General features: G+C 31.2%; 1 protein-coding gene across 3 annotated transcripts; it reads right to left on the reverse strand.

The window, feature by feature from the left end:
- Positions 1-1,158: 1,158 nt before the first annotated feature.
- Positions 1,159-3,917, reverse strand: LOC107421994 (cytochrome P450 CYP749A22). Of its 3 annotated transcripts, none has more exons than XM_060813614.1 (5): positions 3,543-3,917; positions 3,208-3,380; positions 2,545-2,777; positions 2,076-2,454; positions 1,159-1,765 (listed from the first exon to the last, which is right to left on the reverse strand). In XM_060813614.1, the coding sequence occupies exons 1-5, from the start codon at positions 3,823-3,825 to the stop codon at positions 1,337-1,339; spliced, it is 1,497 nt and encodes a 498-aa protein (XP_060669597.1). In that variant the 5' UTR covers positions 3,826-3,917; the 3' UTR covers positions 1,159-1,336. The 3 variants fall into 3 exon arrangements, with proteins under 3 accessions (XP_060669597.1, XP_048318872.2, XP_060669598.1); XM_048462915.2 differs by having other exon boundaries at positions 3,208-3,431; XM_060813615.1 differs by having other exon boundaries at positions 1,360-1,638; positions 3,208-3,431.
- Between the last annotated feature and the right edge of the window lie 21,180 nt (positions 3,918-25,097).

Here is a 25,097-nt window from a genome sequence, read left to right on the forward strand (position 1 = left end):
CTATAAATATTGTTTTTGTGTCCCTTTTGTCTAATATATAGAGGACGTCTGAAAGAGCAATCAAAGAAATTATGCGTCCTTTACAACGACCAACACTTTCTTCCCCCAAACTATTGAATGTTATATATACAATGAATTTTTTACTCAAATTCATTGTAATATTTCATATATATGGTTTTTATAATTTATTTTGATAAATTTGTCAACTATACATAATATAGAAGCAGTAAAATTAAATTAAGTAAATATTTTCTATTTAAAACTTTATTAATAAAAACTAATAAGCTTTTAGTTACCAAATAAAGTCATCACTAATGTTCTTGGTCTATAATAGTACTAGGATGTTGTTCTTTTATTTGTTAAAAATTGCTTTATAAAAGGATACTTTTGTTGACAGCTACTTTTTATTAATATTTATTTCATTATTTTTAATATTTGGTTATAAGTACACTTACACCGGGCAGTTGTATATTAATTGGCTTAAAGTATCAAAAGTTACTGTTCATGTAGTTGACATAAAATTTGATGATATATATATATGTATATATCTTACTATTGACGTAGGGAAGGTAACAAATGGATTGCACGTAGACATTGGAACAATGTAAAGTATAATATATATGGAAAAATAAGACCGCAGTCTACAATGGTCAGAGACTTGCTTCAAATATATGTATAGGATAGTAAATAGTTTGACTGCAGTTCATCGGCAGATAGTGGGATTTTCTAATTTGTTGCCATGTTTACATCTCCAATGTCAATACTTGCATAAGATAGTTGAAAAAATGATTTCTCCAATTTTATTTATTTGTTTAAAAATTGATTTCTCCATATTATACAAATATTTATGTATGGTGGTTTATACTCGCATAAGATAGTTGAAAAAATGATTTCTCGAACTTTGTGTATTTGTTTAAAAAATGATTTCTCCATATTATACAAATATTTATGTATGGTAGTTTGAAAATGTTTGGATCAGTTTGGAGAACATATGACTTAATAATATCCGTGTTTGATTTTTCTTTCGCTTTGACGCTTACAAGTCCAAATACACATCAGTCTTTAGACAAAATCTAACACTAGATCGAGTTGTATTAAAATCAAGCACTTTCAAGAAAAAAACAGGGGAAAACAAAAAAATATATCTGTAGCCAAATGCAAAAACAAGTTGAACTAAACATGACAATAATTAATTTATATAGATTTGTTACATTAGGTAAATTAATAGTTATTATTTGAATACGATCTAAAACTTTCAATAGAAAATAGCAACTCCTAGCACTTGTTTACAAAGGTATCCTTTATGTAATAAATAATCAAGATTAAGGTCTAGTCTTCAGAGTGGTTGCAGTATTACTTGAATTCCATGGCGTGGACGAGTAGTAATAAGATGATAGGGCATGTGGACATAGGTTGGAGAAAGAGTGAAGCTGTAGCGTTGAAGCATCATGCAAAGAGCGAGCTTTGATTCAAGGATGGCAAAGTTGGATCCTACACAATTTCGTGGTCCGATTCCAAATGGGAAAAATGCAGCTGGGTTGTTCTTAGTAGCTCCCGCAACCCCTTCTGAGAATCTCTCCGGTTTGAATTCATGCACATCTTCTCCCCAGATTTCAGGATCATGGTGAACTGGTAAAGCTGAGATAAATAAATTCAAATTACCAGGAAGAATATACTCTCCCACTCTGACTTCCCTTTCAACTTTTCTTTTTACAGTAATTGCAGGAGGATATAATCTTAGAGTTTCATTCAAAACCATGCCCATCTGTATGAAAATGAAATATTAACGAAAAAATATTAGATATTAAGAAAAAAAGAGGGATCCAAAACTTCTGTTCCATTTTTCTATTCTTATATTTATTCATCATTGATATAATACTATCTTACAATTTAAAAATATTAACAAAACATAAAATAAAGTAAAATGAAAAAATAATTGTTTTTAAAGATAAGATGGAATTCTATCACTGATTAAACAAAAATATGGATAGAAAAAGGAAAAAAAAAAAAAAAAAGGATAAAGACCGCCCTAAAAAGAAATGGGTAATACATAATTTGAGTTTTTTGAGACTTACCTTTTTCAGTTTGGCAAAGCTATCTGGATTTGGATTTTGTTTCCCAAATAAAGTGAGCACTTCCTTTCTAAGTTCTTCTTGCCAATCTGTGTGGATTGCTAAAAGTAAGACAACCCAAGCAAGTAAAGAATTAGTGGGTTCTTGGCCAGCAAAATAAAAATTTTTGCACTCATCAATCATAGTGTTTATTGAAATCCTTTGGCTGTCGTCGGCATCATGGTGAGCCTTTAGAAGTAATCCAAGGAAATCACTCCCAGAATTGTCTTCTTTTCCAGTCATCATCTTCCTTTCTTTTTCCTTGATCATCTCTATAATGTTGTTTCGCACTTTTGACTCAATTATGTCTAGCTCAATCTGATAATCAGTTTTAAAGAATTTGCTGCAAGAAAAATTGGCATGAACAGATGTGATTTTTTTCCTTCCTTCTTTTATACTCTATATTTATTTTTGAAAAAGAATTATTAATTACCTGATGCCAGGAAACCTAAGTTTGTAAATATTATCGGATACTAACTCGGCCAACCTCACCAGCATCTCAAAAATGTTCTGTCCTCTTTCATAATCATTACCAAATGCTGTTCTAGAAATCACATCAGAAGTCAACAATCTGAATTCTTCATACATTTCAATCTCTTTACCTTCGTATGATTTCCACCTTTCTAGCATAATCTCGACACTAGTGATCATTGCAGAACTCATACCCTGTAAAATGCCACAATTTAAGACAGTGTTGAAATACAATCTAATTATTTCTATGAATTTACTTGTTATAACTTCGGCATAGATTCAATGTTTATTCTTTATAAATATATATATATGTATATATATTATTTTTTTCTTATTAGCGCAACTAAGACGTGAATTCACATGACTTAAGATTTTTTGTCTTATTAGCTCTAATAGATTTTTCCTTAGACTTCTAAATATACAATTTTTCTTAAATGAAGATATTCTAAACTTTTTAAATTAGCAATAAATGGATTGAATTATTTAGAACCATTAAATTATATATATTTGATGTAACATATAATCCAATTGCTTTATATGATAATGTTCTACTTATCTTCCACTTACAAACTTAAAAGATATCCTCATTTGAGTCGGATTGGTTTGCATATATTAGTACACTTACTTTCAAACTCTCTCCATGAAAGGCATGATTGGACAGTTTTCTGTGTCTTGCCCATTTCTCACCTACACTGCTCACAAGACCATCTCCTATTATCTTCTTAAGCACAGGATGTATCTCGAATTTTGGAAAAGCGTCACCTTTATTATTGAGTATCTCTTTGATCAACTCTGGTTCTGTAACAACCAGCTGAGCTTCAGTTCCATACCATTGTAGATAATTTTTTCCTACCACATAAAAAGATAATTCACAATTAGAGTGTTTTGTTACATATAAATATAAAAATTAATATATATTTATATATATTATTATTCAATTACAAGACTAGAGCTTGCTACCGTATATTTTGATCCAGGAATCAATATGAGGCTGGACTCTGGAAAATATGTTGTGTGATAAACTCATGGGTTTTTCCATAGCTTTGTTTTTCATGCTCAGAATTTCTTTGGTGTTTCCATGGATGAATCTATAAGAAGGGCCTTTGATTCCTCGTGAACGCATCAACTTCTGCACGCGAGTAGGACGCCACCATAGTTTGTAAATTATTTTGATGATAATCCACAGAGAAAGCAGACCCAGAAAGCTTGAGAAAGTTATTGCAAGATTTCCCAGAGCTCTCATTTTTTTCTCTCTGGCTTACCTGCCTCTCAATCTTTTACTTTCTCAAAACTTTTTTTTTTTTTTTGGGTGAATTTTCTCAAAACTTATAGAACGAGTGCATAGAAGATTTCGTTTCATCGGTATTTATAGAAAAATTATTGCTTGATCAATACATGATAGTTCATTATAATATAGAAGTGGTCCCTACGAAAATAATACTAGCAATAATTGTGGTCCAATCGGATAAAATAGTCATGCATTCAATTTCACTTCGATTTTTCTTTGTCAATATTCTTCCTCATAACAACAATATCAAAGAAAATAAAAAATTGATCGTTTTAGTCAAAAAGTTGTAAGAAAATTGGCATCTCTATTCCACCTTGTTGGATTTGTAGTGGCCAATTTTACTTAATTATTTAAATATTGAAAGTCGTAATTATATATAATAGTTGATATTATTGACTTGAAATTTCAAACCATCTCAAATAATTTTGCTTTATTAACCGTGAGGTAAGTCAATTCACTTCCCAAATACCTGAATAAAAAAATAAGATATGCTTAAACTAGCTAAAACAATTACGTTTTTTTTGTCCAATCTATTTAAGTTGATCAAATCTAAACAAATTGGGAATCCTAATTAGCATATTTTCTATTCCTAAATAATATTGTTATTTGTTTATTTTTTTCCTACTAAAACCCTAATTATGAGTCTATATACCTGTCTTAAGCTGTCCCAAAGCCACACAATATAATAATTTTCATATTTATTTCGTCGTTGTCTATTTTGTAAGCATCACAGATTCAAGTTCATTAATGGTAAAGGAGGATGCACGTCATAAGTTCAAGTTCATCAATGGTAAAGTATGATGCGCAATTGTGATTGATGATTTTTGCATTAATAATTTAGCTCGCAAGATATCACTATGTGAAACTAGTAAATTAACGACATTAATTACGTGATGCAAAAAAAAAAAAAAACAAAAAAACAAAAAAACAAAACAAAGTATGTGCTAAAAAAAGCTATGATGTTGAAGATAAAGCATCAATTAAAAATCTAAAAATATAAAATGTTTTGACAAAACATTGTTGGGGTGAGAAGGTTATGACCAAGAGCAAGCTAGCTTGAAGTGTTAGCAACAAGCAAGCTTTTGGTGATGCTCTTGGGAATGGTTGTGTGTGAGTTGTGTTTTTAGGTTTTGGTTATGGTGTTTTCTGGTTTTTAGGGTTCCTAAAGTGTTCCAAGGTGTTGAAGAAGAGATAAGAAGAAGAGGAACACGTTGGCTTTTGAAAATAAGGCTTGGATGTGTAGCCATTTCATTCATTTTACAATATAAGCTTGAAATTACAACTAGTTCACACATGCCAAGCATGTGAGCTTACAAAATGAGTAAAATATTTGAAATTTAAAAAGTAAAATGGTCAACACCTAACTTTTCATACACAAAAGAGGTAAAAACCAGCTGCAACATGTCTATTCCAAATATAGTAAAAAGTGGCACATGGTTTGAACTATGTTCCTATTGTTTAACTAGTTTGGGTAAACAACCAAACTAGCTTCACCTACTTAGTTTCCCTTTGTATCTGCTTATGAAACTTGGTTTGAAGCATCCTTGGTCATCAATAAATATTGTTCCAATAGCTAGGAAAGTTCTGGAACCGGATCATGGGCCAAACAGCTCCAAAACTGGCCCATACTCTGCATACTGGGCCCATCAGATACAGCAATCTGTTTGGAATAGAAAATGGACTTTCCCATGTCATTTTGACCTGAAATTTGAACCATAGTCTTCTATATATGTCTGTAGACATCCCTCAAAATTTCAGCTCAAAAAATCCATTTGCAACCTGAGATATAAGATAAATAGTGGAGCTATGTTGCTGGAAATTATGAATCCAGCACCATAGGCATTTCAAACATAACATTCCTACTCTTTTGTGCATAATTTTGCCTATAATTTTGCATACATAACTTAGGCACAAAACATTATCAAAATATACCTTGCATCAATTAAAAACATACAAAAAAATATAAACTCATAAAAGGAAAGGATTTGATACCAAAGTGTGCATGCTAGCCGATGACATGCACCATCAAATGGCAAAATTGCCACACTTCAACAAACATGTGTCGCTTTATAACAATAATAAACGATATTTTTTGGGCATCTTTTGTTCAATGAATAAAAATAATAGCAAACATTTTTATAAACAAAACGTCGATAAAAATAATTTATATTGAAAGATGCTTTTGTCATAAAAGTGTTGATTATTATAATTATATTTCAAGCTAAAAACAAATGCTAGAATAGCAAATTTTAAGTTAAATATTTTTTTTTTATTTTACATTATATGTATTTTTAAAATATTTATAAAAACCACCATAAAAAGTTGCGCCCAAACCCTTTTAAACGTTGGGACCAGCCTTGAGCATAAGTATTGTCCCACCAAGAAAAATTACTAATATTATTTTGTTTTTCAAAATGTTCTGATTTACTCCTCTACAATAATTGTAATGGCATACTAGTAATGGCAACGAGGCAGGAAGGGTACGTGAGAGGCCAAAAAATAAACCCACTCCTGCCTATTGCTCCGATTTAACTAGGATGGAGGGGGATTCCTTGGCAGGGAAATTGAGCGGAGCAGGGAATACTCATTTTTCCATCATAAAAAGAATAATAATAAAATAAAATAAAATAATGTTTATATATTCTTAAAATATATTCATATTTATTAATATAACTTTATTTAAGTATTAAAAAAAAAAACTATAACATATAAGTATAAATATATATTTTATTAATAGTATATATATATATATATATATATATATGGGGCAGGTACAGATCCGGGAGTATAATATTCGTTTTCGCTCTGACTCCTACCGAAACATAGGTTCTTGCCTTGTTCCTGTCTTGATTCCAGTTTAACCAAATATTCCCCAACCCGTTAAAGGTGGTCCAAGTGGCAGTGGAGGGAAGCCAAGTAAATTGTCATCCCTATACCTATATTTGCTCACAAATAGTTACTATTAACATACCTTTTTAATTTTCGTTTTTTGTTTGTTAGTTTTGATTATTATATTATTATAATTTATTTTTAATCCTAACTTTAAAAAAGATGATGGAGAATCAAATTAAAGTCGAAAGGTATTTTAGACCTTTAACATTTTCTTGTTTCTATTTTTAAAAATAAAAATATAAATAAAACAATAAAACAGGATTTCAACTTATGAATTCGTCGACTTCTCTATTTGACCTCCTTTAAATCTTCCTTCTCCCACTTTATTCATTGAAATATACAGGTATATCGAGAAGAGAAAACTATAAGTGTGAGAAAACTATTGGCATTCGATCCTTATACGTTGTTGGAGTCAATTGTTTTGCATGTTTTTGAAAAGGAAATAGCTGATAAGAAAGTCACCTAAGATAAAAGATTTTTTTTAATTTTATAGCTGCTAATTTTATGACTCCACCTTCTCTGCGACATCTGTTATAACTCTTATCTCAGGGGCTTACAAGTTGAGAGTTCGTAGTTTGGAGAATATTGATTAGATGCTGCGAATTGAGCGTTTTCAATTTAGGTATGACCAAGACTTCGATTTGAAGGATGGTAAGACTTGAAGCTTTATATTCTCTGTCAAAAATTAAGTTTGTTACCGATCCATCTGTTAACATCTACATAAGTGCATTTGATTGTTGTGGTTAGGGTTTTCAACAATCTTCATCCTTACAAAATTAATGCACACTAAAATTGCAATCACTAAATCATTATTAAAGGGTTTCCTAACTCACTTTTTTTTTTTTTTTTTTGGGGGTTAGTTCTGTTCTTACCCTTTCGATCTACTATATCTCAAAACTCAGAAATTTGAGTCATTGAAAAATCACCGAAATTTATATTATATCCACAAAGAAAATGACAGTTTTGCAGTATGTGACTCATTCACGGATTATCAAATATATGGTTGACTTTTTTAGCTTCTAGTATCTGTTGCCATCCTCAAAGGTAAGGATAAAAAAAATGTTCCATGCACGATATGTTAGTATATTAATTAATATATTAATATGTGGTTCAGCAAATAAAAACAATAGAAGATATTTTAAAATGTTAGAATATGTGTTTCAGCAAATAAAAACAATAGAAGATAATTTAAAATGTTAGTATATTAATTAATATATTAATATGTGGGTCAGCACATAAAAACAATAGAACATATTTTAAGGAATTGAGATTTTTACTTTTTATTGTTTTTCTGGACGTACAAGGGACTCAAAATTTGTTCCAATTTTAGACATCAGTTGGGAAAGCAACTCATATGAAATAAATTACTAGTTTAATTATAAGGTTGAATTCAACCTTTATTAGTATGGTTTTTTTGTGGTCCTTTATCTTTAGCGTATTTTGTACATTTGGAGTTAAATAACTATGTTGAATTTGAACTTTGGTACGTCGTACTTATCGAAAAATTAGATGAAGATGGACAAAGGACTAACGGTGCAAAAGAAACTGAATCTATGGGATGGACATGCCTAAAAAAAATATGTTAGGGCTAAGTGTGCAAAACACCAAAAAAAGAACAAAAGAAAAAGAAAAAAAAAAAGAAAACCCTTATTAGTATTATTATTTTTGGTAGATGAAACAATCAACTGCTAGTATTCAAGATTACCCGACATGACTAATAATAGTAGGTGAGATGTGAAATTTAGGGGGAGTGTCTTTGTCATATTAGTATAAGTTTTGAATTACAATTCTTACGTAAAAAAAAAAAACAGAAAAAAGAAAAAAGAAAAAAAGAAATAAAAGGTTAATTGCACTTTTGTATCTATAATTTTCAAGATTTTGCAATTTAGAGCCTAAACTTTCAAAAGCCATTAAGCCCTCAAGTTTTCAATTGTTGCAGATTGGTTCAATTCATTATTTAAAAAACGGATATGTAATTTTGTCCATGTGGACGAGGTTAAGGAGGGCTTTATTTCATATTTAGGTTGAGAATAGGGTCACATGAAATCCACATGGATGAAATTGTTACTCATCTATACCTCAAATTGGAGAGTGGATTACTTTGCAACAAATTGAAAAACTGATACTTTTGAAATTTAAGAGACCGAATCACAAAACTTTAAAATTGAAAAAAAAAAAAAACACAGTTAAATTATAAAGAAATAAAAGAAATTAAGAGACCCAAAACCTCATGATACATGCTTACAAAGTCTGCTTCACCTATCTTTGAAAACAATTGTTTGAGCTAAATAATTATTTCATTGCTATTACGAAAATACATAAATAAAAAAAATATATATTTCTTTTCGGGCCAAATGTACTTAAATAAATGTTGGAAAGGAAGAGTTGGAACAAAGAAACATAAACCTTCCTACAAATCTAGATCGACACCAGACAATATTACCTCAAATTAACCAGAGAGATTTTTTTATCATTAGAAGGTGTTGGTGCTTAACAAATAATGATTTCTGCATTTTTTTTTCTTTTTATGGGTTGAAATTGATATCTCCATTGTCCGAATAATGGATTTATATAATTGCTATCCTTGATTTCATAGTTCTATGATTTAGACCCTTAACTTTTAAAATCTCACAATGGTTAGTCTCAAGCGATTTACCATTCCTTATCATCTTTTGTTAATCCATTAACCTCCAATAGTTGATAGACTATGGCAGAAGTTGCACCCTTCATTAAAGAATTCTTCATTTCCATCTATTGATGACAAACACCTTTTCAGCCAATAAAGCTTGACATCAGAGTCCTTCTTATTGGGCTTTATTGGGCTTCAGACATTGTCATTTCTTTGCAGAAACTTACTTGATTTTGATTAGTCACCATAACAAAAAGTCTTAAACTTATTTTGTAACACCCCGTCCTAAAATACATCGGAAATTTCTCAAGTTGACCGAAGTTGAACGGGTTTGACCGTCATTGACCAAGAGGGGTTAAACTTTGATATTTTGATTCAGATAGAATTCTAGGTTGACTGAGATACCTTTATGAAGTATGCATCAACCTGAGTCCGTAGACTAGCAGCCTGTCAAAAACATAGATACGATTTGAAAGTTATGAGCAAAACAAGTTGAGGTCTGAATTGTCCGACGGTGCCTGAGTTGACTTTTTATTCTTGCAAAATTTAGGTTTGACTCATGTATGGTCTTGAAATACTCATTGACACGAGTTTATAGACTAGAGACACGCCTGATTTAGACATGTGGTTTGAAAGTTACGGACTTGTGAAGTTTTTTTGAGACAACAGTTACTATTTATCCATCTGTGAGTGTGTGAATAGTGTCACCGCGTGTCAAAAATCTGGCCAACCCATGACTGCATAGTGGCACCCACGGGAGGCATTTTGATTGGCTGAGAAGGGGGGAAAGAGAAGGGGGGAGAGAGGAGAGAGAAAGAGGAGATAGGAAGAAAGAGAAAAGATGGGAAACACCGGCCACCATCGATTCACCCATTTCCGGCCACCACCCAGCCACATGCACCAGACCACCGTGTAGCCCACCTCCTTTCAGGCCAGCCATCCAAATTTCATGGCCAATCGACCATCGACGTGCCCGGATCGAGGCGATTTTAGACGGCAGTGTTGATTTCTCCCAAACAAGACCTCCATTTGCTTCACCACCGGTTCCTATTGGCTTACCATCACCAGATATACCTTCCCACCAAACTTCATTGCCAATGGCCGTCGGAGTTGGCGGATTTTGGTGACCACAGCAGTTCATTGGAAAACCCACCTCCCATGAGTTCCCGATCATCTTACCTACCCTTTTCCCACTAATTTGGCCTCCTTGAATCCAAATCCGAGGTCCGTTTCCTCCAATTTGTGACGGGTTATGAGATTTGAGGTGTAACAGCCTAGCTCAGACCACCCGCATGTAGATATTGTCCGTTTTGGGCATGGGGAATCCTCTTACAACCCAGCCCTCATGGGTTTAAAACGCGTCTCAGTGGTTAGGGGGAATCCTCTTCCAACCCCTACCTACCAGTCCCACTGGCACGAGCTTCCAGACCCAATAATGATATTGTTTGCTTTGAGCCTAGCCCGCATAGTCTAGACCACCAGCATGCGATATTGTCCTCTTTGGGCCTGGAGAATCCTCTTACAACCCAGCCTTTAAGGTTTTAAAAGGCCTTGCAAGGGAAAGGTATCCACAAGCTTATAAGCCATGCTTCATTCCCCTTTCCAACCGATATGGCTTCTCACAATCCTCCTTCCTTGGGGTCCAGCATCCTCGCTGGCACACTGATCCGGATCCAGCTCTAATACCATCTGTGACAGCCCAGACCACCCGCATGCGATATTGTCCTCTTTGGGCTTGGAGAATCCTCTTACAATCCAGCCCTCAAGGTTTTAAAAGGCCTCGCAAGGGAAAGGTATTCATATGCTTATAAGCCATGCTTCGTTTCCCTTTCCAACCGATGTGGGATCTCACATGAGGATTCTAATTCTGAGAGCTTTTCGGTGATATTTCAGCCACCCCACGTCCGATCATCGGAAGGTAAGACTTGATTCTTAACCTTTGCATTGTAAGCTTCGATTTGGTATATTGTTTGTAAATTTTGGTTAACATTTGTATTAGCTCCCCCAGTACCTGTGTGTAATATACCTGATTAAAATATTAATTTAATATGTTTTGTGTAATATTGATATTTTAGGAGCATGTGTTAATTGTGAAATCGATCCCATGGGAGATTTTGATTGAATTACGTGCTCAAGGTGAGTGATCCACCTGCAAATTGATTTTTGGGTGTTAAATTATGAATATTTCATGTTAATTAGATATTCAAAAATTATATTTTATGTGTTGAATATTTAATTAAATTCTATTTGAAATTTTGATGCCAAATTGAATGAATTAGAAATATTTGTGCATTTTTAATTTTTATTAAATTATTGTTGAGTAAATGTTGAAATTATGATGCATGATAAATGTATTTATATGATTTTAAGAATATATGAATTTCATGAGGTTTAAATATTAATTTTGGTATGGATTGATTTTTCAGATTTGGAGGAAAATAATTATTTAAATTTATTAAGCATTGAAATAATTGTGGAATTTATTTTCTGATTTTGAGGAATTGTGTAAGTAAATTATGTATGAAATTTACATGGTTTTAAAGATATATTGATTTAAATTGATTTTGGGGATTTGAGAAAAATATTGTTTTGAAGCATTAAGCTTTAAAAATATTTTTTTATGTATTTAAATATTATGGATTGATTTTATGCCACTGGGAATTTGATATATTTGCATCAATGAGATTATGAGAATGGATTTTTAACGTGGTGGATTTACGATGATGGTTTAAAGAAATGGGGATTATATGGATTTGAAAAGAGATATTTAATCTAGTGGTAATTATGAGATTTCGAGATTTGAAAATATAATGATTTTATAATTTTTTAGATGAACTCATACAGTACTGGCGTTCTGTACCGTATATATATTGATATGATTAGCACGCATATTATAGGGTTGTCCTGTGGATGCCATTGGACCTGAGGGCTAGCAAGATATAATGCATAGTGAGCATCAGCTGCCCCCCTCCATGGCCAAGATGACTGTTGATAGCATTGGTCCGATGGGACGCCATGGTGACCAGATGCCGGTTCACTTCTTAACCTCCTCGTCAGGTGGTGCTTTAAGACATTGGGCACCGTCGGACATCACTGGTACATAGTATGGTGCATCATGATATTTTCAACATGAATTTTCAAACAAAATATTTTAAAATTTGTATTTAAATCAAAATGTATTTAATGGTGTTTTTATCATTTAATTCGATTGATGTTTTAAGATGCATTTTTCTATGATTTGATCATTTAAATTGATTTGACGTTTTAAGATGGATTTGTTTATATCTTCACCATTTATTTCAAATAGATGTTCTAATTGATTTAAATATTTCTTTTATTAATTAATTGATTTATTATATTTATTTAAATATTTCCTGGATTATTGTCATATAAATTTTGTTGTGATTTTTGATTTATCTGTTTATGATATTTTATTTACCATTTAGTAATTGTTATAAAAGTCATTTTTATTTTTGTTTTTATTTTTATTTCATTTATAAATTTTAGATATTTAATTTATTATATTTTATTTGTAATTTATTTAATTAATTATTTCTTGATTCGGGGTATACAGATATTGGTTTTTGTGAAATATTTTAAAAGGAGAACATTTTTAACTGAGTGAACTGTGAGAGTTTTTGAGAGAAAAATATTACTTTCAAATGCTTCATATTTATTTATTTATTTATTATTAATTGATTAAGTTTATTTTATTATAATATTATTATTATTATTGTATAATAGATTGGGTCACTCACTGAGATGATTAGCATTTCATGATTTTCAATTCGTTCCCTTAGACCCAGGTTATTAGATGTTAATCTTCCAGGACGAGCTTGACGTTTGGTTGTTGCCGAATTCCAAGGAGTTCTCTTTTCTTTTCCTTCCTATCTTGTAATATTTCTTTTTATCTTCGTTGTATACAATTCCATACTCATTTGTATCTTATAATGCTTTGTATACTATGTTGCACATTTATGTATAATACTGCACTATTTCCCTGTTAATTTTGAAGTGCTGCAAAATTATGGAAATTAAATTGTAATAAGGTGGGAGGGATAAGGTGGTGTATTTAGAAGTGTATTTTCTGTGCAGGGAATTTTGTGGTAAGTCCAATCCTTATGGGAAATGCTGTTGGATTTTCCATTGGAGGGTCCGGTAGGGTTTCCCTGAGATTAGGACTTGTCTAGGGTTTCGGTAACGAATTTTAGACGGGTCCTAACATATTTAGCTTAATGTCATCCTTTTCTTTAATGAAAATACTAGTTAACTCCTCCAAATATATCCAACATCCTAATGTATGAAGGATTGAACTAATATTGTCAAAAGAGGCAAAAGGCTCCTCAATATGGTAAAAGATACTCCTTATCCAAATTCTTATTAAGGTTTATGAGCTTAATATAATAAGAGAAAAGTTTCAAAATAAGCTCGTTCACACCACTAATTTCGTCATACACAATAAAGTTCAACAAATCCAAATAATGGTGTTTCTCAATTTATCAAAATTGATAATTTCTACTAAACTGATTCATGAGCTTATTCATAGCATCTATCTTTAGAATGCTTTGAAAAATTTAAAGGCATCTACATGATTTTCCATAACCATCATACAATACTTATACAAGTGCTTCAAGTCCTTACACAATATTTATCATCGGCAGCACTATAATTATTTAGTATCTCTGATGGATTAATTTCCAAAGCCATATTTAGCATTATGAGAATTAAACATTATTAGAATCTTTCACCATTTTTGATAATCAGTCTATTCAATTTTATCATAGCACTCATAAGCAAAGTTTTAGAGGTGTTTCAAGCTATGAAATAGCAAAAAACAAGAATGTATTACATTATTAGGACTATGCAAATACTATCTTCCTTTTATGCATATAAAAAATATAATATCACTAGGATCCTCATAGTACAAAGATACTCATATATGGGCTAACGACAGTCAACCAAATCATCACAATTAAATGCATTAAACTAAATCATCGATAGGATAACTTAGAATATGCGATTCATGGTATTCAATTAACTTCCACTGTTGTTCCAAGCATTCTACCATGTAATTAAACCATTGACAAGATAGCCTAATCACCTGTATGGATCTTGGCTCATAAGTGAAAGAGAATAAGTTATATTGGCAATTTTATGAAATAGTCAAGCTAAATCTTGTGATAGACAAGCACTTAGGCATCATACCTACTATCCCAACTTCATGTTGAAACTTATAAATTGAATAAATTAAATCTCATAATATGCAAGTAAATAAGTCACATTTATTATATTAACTTTTATTACATTGGCAATTCTATGATATGAAAAAATTAAGTCTCATAACGGATGAGTACTTAAAATTCCACTCTACTATGCCAACTAGGTAAATAGCTTATGACAATTCATGATTTGGTCAAATTAAGTCTTACATCAGGCAAACAATTAATCAATCGTCACTACTATATCAAACATAATATAAAGTCTTCCAATGAAAAATTTTAACCAAAATATTTACTTTGAACCTTCGGCATTTAGTTGAATAAAATTTGAGAAATTGAGAATGGAGTAAATTTTCCAAAAATAAAGAAATAAATAAAAAAAATCACAAAGTTTGAGAATAAAATAGAAAAAATTATAAAAATCATATATAAAATCAACAAATAAAAAAAAAATTTAATACAAAATGGCGGCTGATATAAGCAAAAGAGGCTACTAACATTAGCTATCTTCCTCCTTTAGCTAGGTCAAGGGTCAACACGGTTTACTGATTAACAAGTTGAGTAACCCGTTTCCCTAACCCATTCGAAAAATTCCACTCCAACCATTGTTCGATGAAATCGGTGTCAATCTATTCATTTCTCCATGGGAAACAAATAACCCCATCAATTTGGTAAAAAATCAAACAGAAAACAATGGACAAACAACTTATTTTTCAGCCATGGATGTTTCATAATTTGCCAAAATTTAGATGTGTTTTAGACTTAATTGATCATCGAAAAACAGTCAATTCATCTTCAAATAAGTCTAAAACAAAACCCAAAACTCAGTTATGTCTAAAATAAGTTTTCCATAAATTCAATAAAGTGGATTTCACAGCTTCATGCGAATGTGTGGTTTTCAAACCTAAGTGATTGGCCAAACATAGTCCATTCTGTTTGAAAATCAAGATTACACAAAATCTAGTTTTAATTTTGATGAAAAAAAGTTTTTCAAAAAAAAAAATTATATAGATTAGTTTACAGCATGGATAAACCCATTACCTAAAATAAAAGATAGTTGTTGATTTCTTTTAAAATGGGCGTAGCAGCTAAGAAGAATCCAATGAAAAAAAACTTGTTAAAACAATTTCACAAGAAATCTTGCACAATCATAAATCACGGATTGTGAAAATACTAACATGGCTTTGATAAATCACAAATCATAAAATACAAAATACAATTTAAAACGTGTGTAACCTAGCTCTGATATCAATTATTAGTGCTAAGACAATAAATCAACTAATAGAACAATCATTCAAAGCACTATAAACCTAGGATCTACACACATACATATACAATATTTTAATATATTATTAAAAAAAACTGATTTGCTAACATTTATGCAATCATTGAATTTAGGAGCAATAATCTTGCAAAACAGAAATTAATAACTTACGAGTAGTGCCTAATGGATACACTTTTTTCTAATGCTTTTCCTTTACGTTTTCACTAAACAAACATCGTAGATACCTCAAGTTGTAATTTCTCTATTGTATGTATCGTACTAAGTGACTAATAACTTATTCCCCAATATATATATATAATTAAATAATAATAATGATAATATAATATAGTAATATAGTAACAATAATAAAATAGGGAATAAGCCAACTATGATTTAAGAGAGAACAAGTCCTTCAATCTAATGGCTCAACTGAAGCATTACATAGAGTGTGTGCCCAATAGCCCTATTACAAATGTTATTAAACAAGTCAGTCCCATTACTAACATAAATAAATCCTGTAAATGAGTCATGTGACTATGGTTAGTTCACATAAAATATCTAACATTAATTACCTAATGCCAAGAAATAATCCAAGTTTGTAAATGTTACTGGCTATTAACATGGCCAACCTACTCATCATATAAAAATTGTTCTTCCCTTTTTTGGTAATTATCCCGAAATTCTATTATGGAAATCACATCACAAGTCGACAATTTGAATTCTGCAAATACTTCAATCTCTTGACCTACATATGATTTCCACCATTCCAACATAATCCCAATGGCAATGATCATTGCAGGAGTCATATCCCATAACATACCATTTTAATTAATGCATTATTTTTCCTAAAAACTCAAATTTATGTGAATTATATTAGAAACACCATCTAGTCTACCATGTTATAAATCACAGTGTACAAATATTATTATTTGATTGATTTTTATTTAATTATACTTATCCCTTCAAAGGTTGATTTATCCATATTTATATTATTATGTTAATCAATCAAATAATGACATGTGTATATTTAGTGATAATTTGGTAGATTAGATAGTATATGTAGTGATATAAATGATTAGATATAGTGACAAAGCGAAATATATAATTTATATACTTGAAAAATTGCTCCTCATTTTCTTTTTGCAGTAGGAGATTTTTAAAGCATGCGATAAGTGGACAAAATGTATGATAAAATCTTACCTCAAAGGAAATAGTATTTAACACTTGAATATTGAATTTCCTATTGGAACCTTAGGATGACCCGACTAGAGAAACCCCATCGAAAATTCTATAACAAATTCAGCAGCATCTTACAATAACAACAACAACAACAACAACACTAATAATAATGATGATGAAAATAAATAATAATAACAACAACAATAACAATTTACGTCATAACCCATCAAAACTCCCTTATCGGAACCCATTAGCCTTGATCTCGGGTGAAACCCTACTGGACCGTTTTACAAAAAATCTCGTAGCTTCTCCCCTGAGGGTTGAGCATGCCTAAGAAATTTCCTACATAAAAACACATTTTTATATTATACCACCTTATTTCTCCCACCTTACAACAAGAGATTCCACAAATTTTCAGGACTTCTATAGAAATAGTTCAGTAATATAGACACAAGGAATAATTTTAATAAAACATAAATACTTGTATAATTTATGTTTGCCCACACCATCCACTTAGTACAATCTTACATTTTCATCCGCTTATTAGCACAACAATGCATAATATAGATCAGATGGTAATAAAACAACAATAATAATAGTAATATTAATAACAAATATAGTACAACTCATCCAAAGACTATCACACTTGCCCAAAAGCTAACATACTTGCCCGAAAGCTACAATACTTGCTCAAAGGCTATTGTATATGTAACACCCCCTCCCGAAGTATGCTGAAATTTTCTTATGTTGACCAAGGTTGACTAGTTTTGACTGTTGTTGACCGAGAAGAGTCAAACTTTGACTTTTTAAATTGGCAAGAATTCTAGGTTGACCAAGATAACATTATGAAGTATGCATCGACACGAGTCCATAGACTAGTAGCACGTCGAAAACAGAGCTACGGTTTGAAAGTTATAAGCAAAACAACTTGATGCTGAACTATCTGAGGGTGCCCAAGTTGACATTTTATTTTTGTGAGATTGAGATTTGACTCATATATGGTTGTGAATTACTCATTGATACAAGTTTATAGACTAGCAGCACGTTCGATTCGGACATGTGGTTTTAAAGTTACGGACCTGCAAAGTTTTTCAAATACCGTATTACTTTAATATTATTTTTTAACGTGTGAACAGTATATGCCACATGTAACTTAGTACATGGTGCCGTGACAACGTAGTACATGGTGCCGTGTGTCACGATGAGAAAATACCACATATCAGCCATAATTAAATATTACATTATTTTATTATTTTATATTATATTATTATTTGAATATTATTTTATTTTATTTATTTCTTTTTCTTTTCTTTCCTTTTTGCCACGTGGCAAAACGGGCGGGGGGGAGGAGGAGGAGACCCCCGTTCCTTCTTCCTTTTCTTCTTTTTCTTTCTGGAATTCTTTGGAGCTCTCCTTTTTTTCCCCTCCCCGCTCATTCTCAACAACCATTTTCCATCACCAATTTCCTCTCAATTTTGGACACCCACCAAGAAATGTTTATACCAACTTGAAAGTCACATTCCCAGGAAACCATAGCCATGTTTATCATGCCACATAATGGTCTAGACTAGCCGGGAAGCCATGAAAATTGGTGAGGGATGTATTTTTCAATCACCGTCTTCCGATGAGCATGAGGTATAATGGGTGGTCCTTTCCCACAAATTCAGACCCCCTAAGTCTATTTCCAAGCTTGGATTAGCTCAAAACTCGCTCGTTTAGGAGATATGACAAAACCCATTTTCGCAACAAGGTCCCGGCGGGATTCTGGCCACCTCCGGTGTCGGTAGAACCAATTGAAGGTATATTCTTGGTGCTCTCACGATAAGCTTCAAATTGGTAGTTAGAATGTGAATTATAGTTGAGTATTTAGGAAGTTGCCATTGATGAAGCTAAGTTATGTTTATGTTGAAATTGGATAGATATTAGACAAGTCTTCAATCAATTGTCATTACACCTAAGTTCCTAATGATTGTTAGAGGCCAAAGAAATGATAAAATTAAATTAATCCTCAAGATGTTGAAAAACCCCAGCTTTTGAGTTAAGGCTAATCGGGTTTTGTGTATATATGTTTATGTATATGTATGTTTGTAAATATATATGTGTTTCATTCATGTATACATATGCGGATGCATAAGTGTTGGTGCATTCCATGGTATGTGCTAGTTTTATATATATATATATATATATATTACTATATGCACATATATTTTGTAGGTATATGAGCATGTGTATGTGTAAATAAATATATCTAAATATTGTGTTATGGTAATTTATGTGTGTAATGCCTAAATAAAATTGTTCTTTAAAATTATGGTGCCAAAGTTATGTATAACATTTAATTTATATCTTCGAAATTAAGGAAATTGTAGTTTTAAATTGTTGCAAAATTACTGTTAATTTTGTTGTTGAGGTTTTGATGCATAATAAAAGTATTCTCATTTATTTACTTATATATAATATTTTATGTGGTTCTAATGATATTTGATATGAATTGATTTTATTAATTTAGTATTTTCAAAATAAAATATATTTATGTATTAATTAATTTATTCATAAACTTGATTTTATCTTATTTTATTGAAACTTATCATTTTAATAATACTATAAAAATTTATAGTTTTTAGATGCACCATACACGTACCGGTGTTCTGTAGTTGTGGATGTAATTAGCGCGCCGGTGGAGTGTGATGAGCTCGCAGGTTGTAACATCTCTCATGAGTTGCTATAGAACTGAGGGCAGGCAAGTTTATATAGTGCACACGAGCCACCCCCCTCCATGGCCGGGATGACGATTTAAGCAGCGGCTCTGTCGGGACGCCGAAGCGACCGTATGCAAGTTTCTCTCTTTAACCTCCCGTCAGACGGTGGTTGGGATGTTGGGTACCACACCGTATGGGGACGACGATCCAATATGGTCCATGTAGAGCTAGCCTTATAACTATGTTGCTTACGAGTTTAGGGGATTAGACGGCCAATCTAGACAACCATCCTGTACTGTATTGGTGGCAAAGTACCGACGACAGCTGGAATCATGGATCACGCAGCATATTAGAGAACATTGTTCGTATCTCTGATGCGTGTGTATATTTTATAATATGATTTTAGTTTTAAAATATTATTTTACCTTGCATTATCTTATTTATTCAGAATCTGGTTTTCTAATATTATTATTATGGATACGGTAATTGCTATTATTATTTATTATGATTATTTTAGTAGCAATTTTATTATTTATTATAATTGTCATTGCCATTAATTATCATGGTTGCCACCATTTTATTATTGGTATTTTGTGATTATTATTGTTATTAATGTTGTTATTATGATTATTATAATAATAATAATAATTATTATTATTATTATTCTTACTACTTTTATTGGTATTATTATGATTTATTGTTATCTTTATTATTATTATTATTATTATTGGTATTATATGGAAGCCTTCGGGCACGTGTATAGGCCTTCAGGCAAGTGGGTAAGCTTACAAGCAAGGGTGGAAGCCTACAAGCAAGTTATGGTATTATTGTTATTAATATTACTATTATTAATTTTTTCCTATTTTCTCCTGCTTACGTTATGAATTGGAACTTTGTAAAATGATAGTAATATGTAGTATGCTACTAAATGGGTGGTGTGGGTGGAAGTGAATGTTTAAAGGTATATTTTGGTTGTTTATTTAGTAAAATTGTTCTTATTGCATATACATATGTGTTATATGAATTGTTATCGAGGCACCACTAGTGTGGAAATTATTGTAGTAAGGTGAGAAGGATAAGGTGGTACTATATAGAAGTGCGTTTTCGTGTAGTTAAAGTTTGGGCATGTTCTATCCCTAAGGAAGATGTTGCCGGATTTTCCATAGGATGGTCCAGTAGGGTCTCCCCGGGATCAAAATTTGTCCAGGATTCCGGGAAAGGATTTTGGACCGGTCCTGATAGTATAATAATAATAAAAATAAGAAATGTTAATAACAATAAGAATAATATAATTATAATAAATAATAATAATAATAATAATAAACACAATAATAATTAGCAATAGTGATAATAATATTTATAAGAAAAATAACGACAATTAATAACAAATAATAATAATAATAATAACAATTGCGATAATAATTAATAATAATATCAATGGTAAATAATAATAATAACAATTAGAATATTAATAACAATAATAGTAATAATCATAATAATTAATAATAACTACGATAATTAACGATAATATCAATGATAAATAATAATAATCATAAAAATAGTGACAATGCTAATAATAATAAAAATAATAATAATAATAACAACAACAATAATAATTTTAATAATAATAATAATAACAAATAAAGTTAATAATAGAAAATCATAATTACGAATAGATAAGATAAAATAAAATAAAGTAAAATAAAATTTTAAAATTTATAAATATACTACAAAATATGCAAATTCGTAATGGAGGTACATACGATACCATATAATATGCTAATGCGCGATGCTATGATATCAGCTTTCACAGGTACATTGCTATCAATATGATCCAGGGTAGTTGTCTATAATGGTTGTTCGACCCCTGGACTCATAGCCAGTAGAGTTACGAAGTTAAGTCATTCATGGACAGAATCAGATCGCTGCCCTCGTACAATATGGTACATATAAACATAACGTAATCTATATATACATATACATAAAAAAGATACTTGATGTACCATATGATATATCAGTGGTGCCAAACAGTATCCAACAACCTAAGCACTACTTGATGGGGAAGTTAAAGAGAGAAACCTGCAATCAGTCACTTTGGCATCTAGCGGTGCCGATTGCTAATAACTTGCCATGGCTAAAACAATTGTTACAATTATTCTTCGATCAAGAGTGCGGTTGATGCGCAATGTACACTATAATTGCCAATCCTTAGGTCCATGGCTCCTACAGGATAGCTATAACATAATAAACAATCATCCTGCGGTCAAGGAATGGGGCAACTGATGCTCGCATTGCTAATATATTTACCAAACTTCAGGTCTATGGCTCCCATAGGATAGCCATAAATAATAAACAATCATTTTGCGGCCAAGCAAGGGGGCAGCTGATGCTCATGGTGCAAATATACTTGCTAACCCTTAGATCCATGGTTCCCATAGGATAGCCCTAATAAACAACGATCCATAGGATGACCATATATACTTACATGCTAATCAACAATACAACACAAACACCAATAATATATGATGCATCTAAAAACTATAAAAAAAATTATAATATTATAAATATCAAGATTTGATCACATACAACTGGGTTTATACACTTTTACTAGATTCATAAAATTTCATAATTTTCTTTTAGACAACCATATAAATCCAACAATTTCATGAAATAAATTTCTTTCACAATAATTTCAATTTTGCGATTATCCAAACTAAAATTTGTTATTCTTCTTAAATTATTAAAATTTATTTATGCAAAAATTATATTAAATCACATAAAATTCACATATAATTTGATTTCACACAAACACATTTTATCATATGAAATAAATGCAACCATAACTAAACACAATTAATTTCTCCAAAACCATATAATAAATATTATATAACAAATATATTTAAATCATATAAAATAGCATAATAAAATTAAATAATAATTTTCTTAACTTTTTTTTTAAACATACATAATACTTTTTAAAATGTTAAATAACACAAAATATACATTCACACACATATACGCATATGTACAACCTTTTGGCAAGTATGTAAACATTCATATATATATATATATGTACACATAAATATATATATATACACAAATATGTATATATATATATATATATAAATGTATTCATTTGGCTCAATGCCGTCGTCTGGCTAGGAAATGATCGGTAAGCTTTAACCAAACTCACCATCAATGAATCTCATAAACGGCTTAAAATTTGGACTAATAGCATTTTTTAGATTAGGGGGTCAAAACTAGAAGGAGGATCGAGCTCACAACAGGAGACCATCGGAAAATTGGCCAACAAGAGAAACGCTGGCCACCAGCATTTGACCATCGATCCTGGCAGGTCCGCCAGCCAAAAGGCTTGAAATTGGATGATTGGGCTCGACCGGCACTTGTTGCTGTCTAGTGATTGAAGCCTGACCACAGCCCTACCTGAAGAGAGAGAGAGAGAGAGAGAGGGGGAGAAAGGGGGTGTTTTTCTACAGGGAAGAGGAAAGAGAGAGAATGAGAGGGGAAGAGGGAGAAAGAAAAGGAAAAAGAAAAAAAAAATTATTGTTATCTTTTACGGTGACACATAGCACTATCAGTTTGACAAGTGGCATCCACTAATTGGTGCCACGTGGCACCGATCAGGGACTCTTCTAACTATTCTACTATCCTATAAAGTCAGTGCCAGAAAAATGAGGAACGACTTTACAACCCATAACTTTTCAACTGTAAGTCCAATTTAAGTGTACTGCTAGCTTATGGGCTCGTATCAATGAGCACTATCATATAATACATGAGTAATCAACAAAATCCATATAGATAAAAAAAAAAATTAGCTTGGGCTTGTCAATCAGTTCGGATTGCATCTTTTTTTTTTATCATAACTCTATTCTTAGCTTATATTTTTGCATACTACTACTCTACAAACTCATGTCGACGAGTACTTTGCCATGGTATCTCAGTCAATACAAAAGTTCTTTCACAGTAAAAAGTCAACCATAGGACCTACTTGGCAAACCCGATCAAAATTTCAAACTCGGGGCATTTTCTCGGATCGAGATGTTACAATTTATAATAGTAACAATAATAAATAATAAATAATAAATAATAATAATAATAATATCAATTAATATTAATAACAACAAATAATAATAATAACAACAACAGTAACAATTAATAATAATATCAATGATAAATAATAATGATAATTGCAATAATAATAATAATAATATCAACAAATAATAATAACAATAACAAATAATAATAATAATAGAAAATCATAACTATAAATAGATACAATAGAATTAAAACTGTTTAATTCACTACATAACTCACACACTCATGGTGTAGATACGCGCGATGTACTATATAGTACCTAATACACTGTTCCATGATATCAGCTGTCATAGGTACATTGCTACCAATATGGTCATGGGTAGTTGCTTATAATGGCCTTACAACCCGTTAGTCTAGTAGGTAGCAAAAATATGAGACCATGTTGTTTATGACCCCTATATGGTGGGGTATACACTGACTTAACATAATATATACATGTACACATCGAAAGGACTTTTGATGCATCATATGATATAACAATGCTACCAAGTGATGTTTGGCGTCCCAAACACCACTTGGTAGATAGGAAAGGAGAAGAGAACTTGCATACGACCCCATAAGTGTTCCAATGGTTTTGGTGCTAGATAACATGTCATCCTACGGTGAAGATGGGTGACTAATGGTCACTGTACAAAATACCTACCAACTCTCTTATCTTTAGCTCCCATAGACATGGCTAAACCTTGCTTCAGTTGAGAGAGGGTGATTGATGCTATTACCCTAAAATACTTGCCTACCCTGGCTTACCATAATACATAAAGGATGACTAAATATAACCTACATGCTAATCCATAATATAACAGTATAGAATATCAATATTATATGGTGCATCCATAAACTAACTAGTTACATAAAATATATAATTTCAGAAACATCAACTCCTCATCATTACATTTTAAAACCGTAATTTAATTATTGTAAATAAACAAATAAATGAATAAATACATAAGTAAACATTTATGAAACCAGAAAATATAATTTCTTAACATCCAAATTGGATAATGAATATTTAAACATACACAAGCTAAGTGGCATGCCTAAATTTAGACAAACATAAATAAATAAATACATAAATGAATAAATAAATAAATGAATAAACAAATAAATAAAAAATTAACTGCATAATTAAGTAGGAAAATAGGTAAACAAAATGTTAATTTATTCTTAACTCAACCTAATCATCTAATCTCTTTATCGAATTTAATAAAATACTCAATTAATAACGATTG

Source organism: Ziziphus jujuba, chromosome 12, assembly GCF_031755915.1.
Source record: "Ziziphus jujuba cultivar Dongzao chromosome 12, ASM3175591v1".
Lineage (NCBI taxonomy): Eukaryota > Viridiplantae > Streptophyta > Magnoliopsida > Rosales > Rhamnaceae > Ziziphus > Ziziphus jujuba.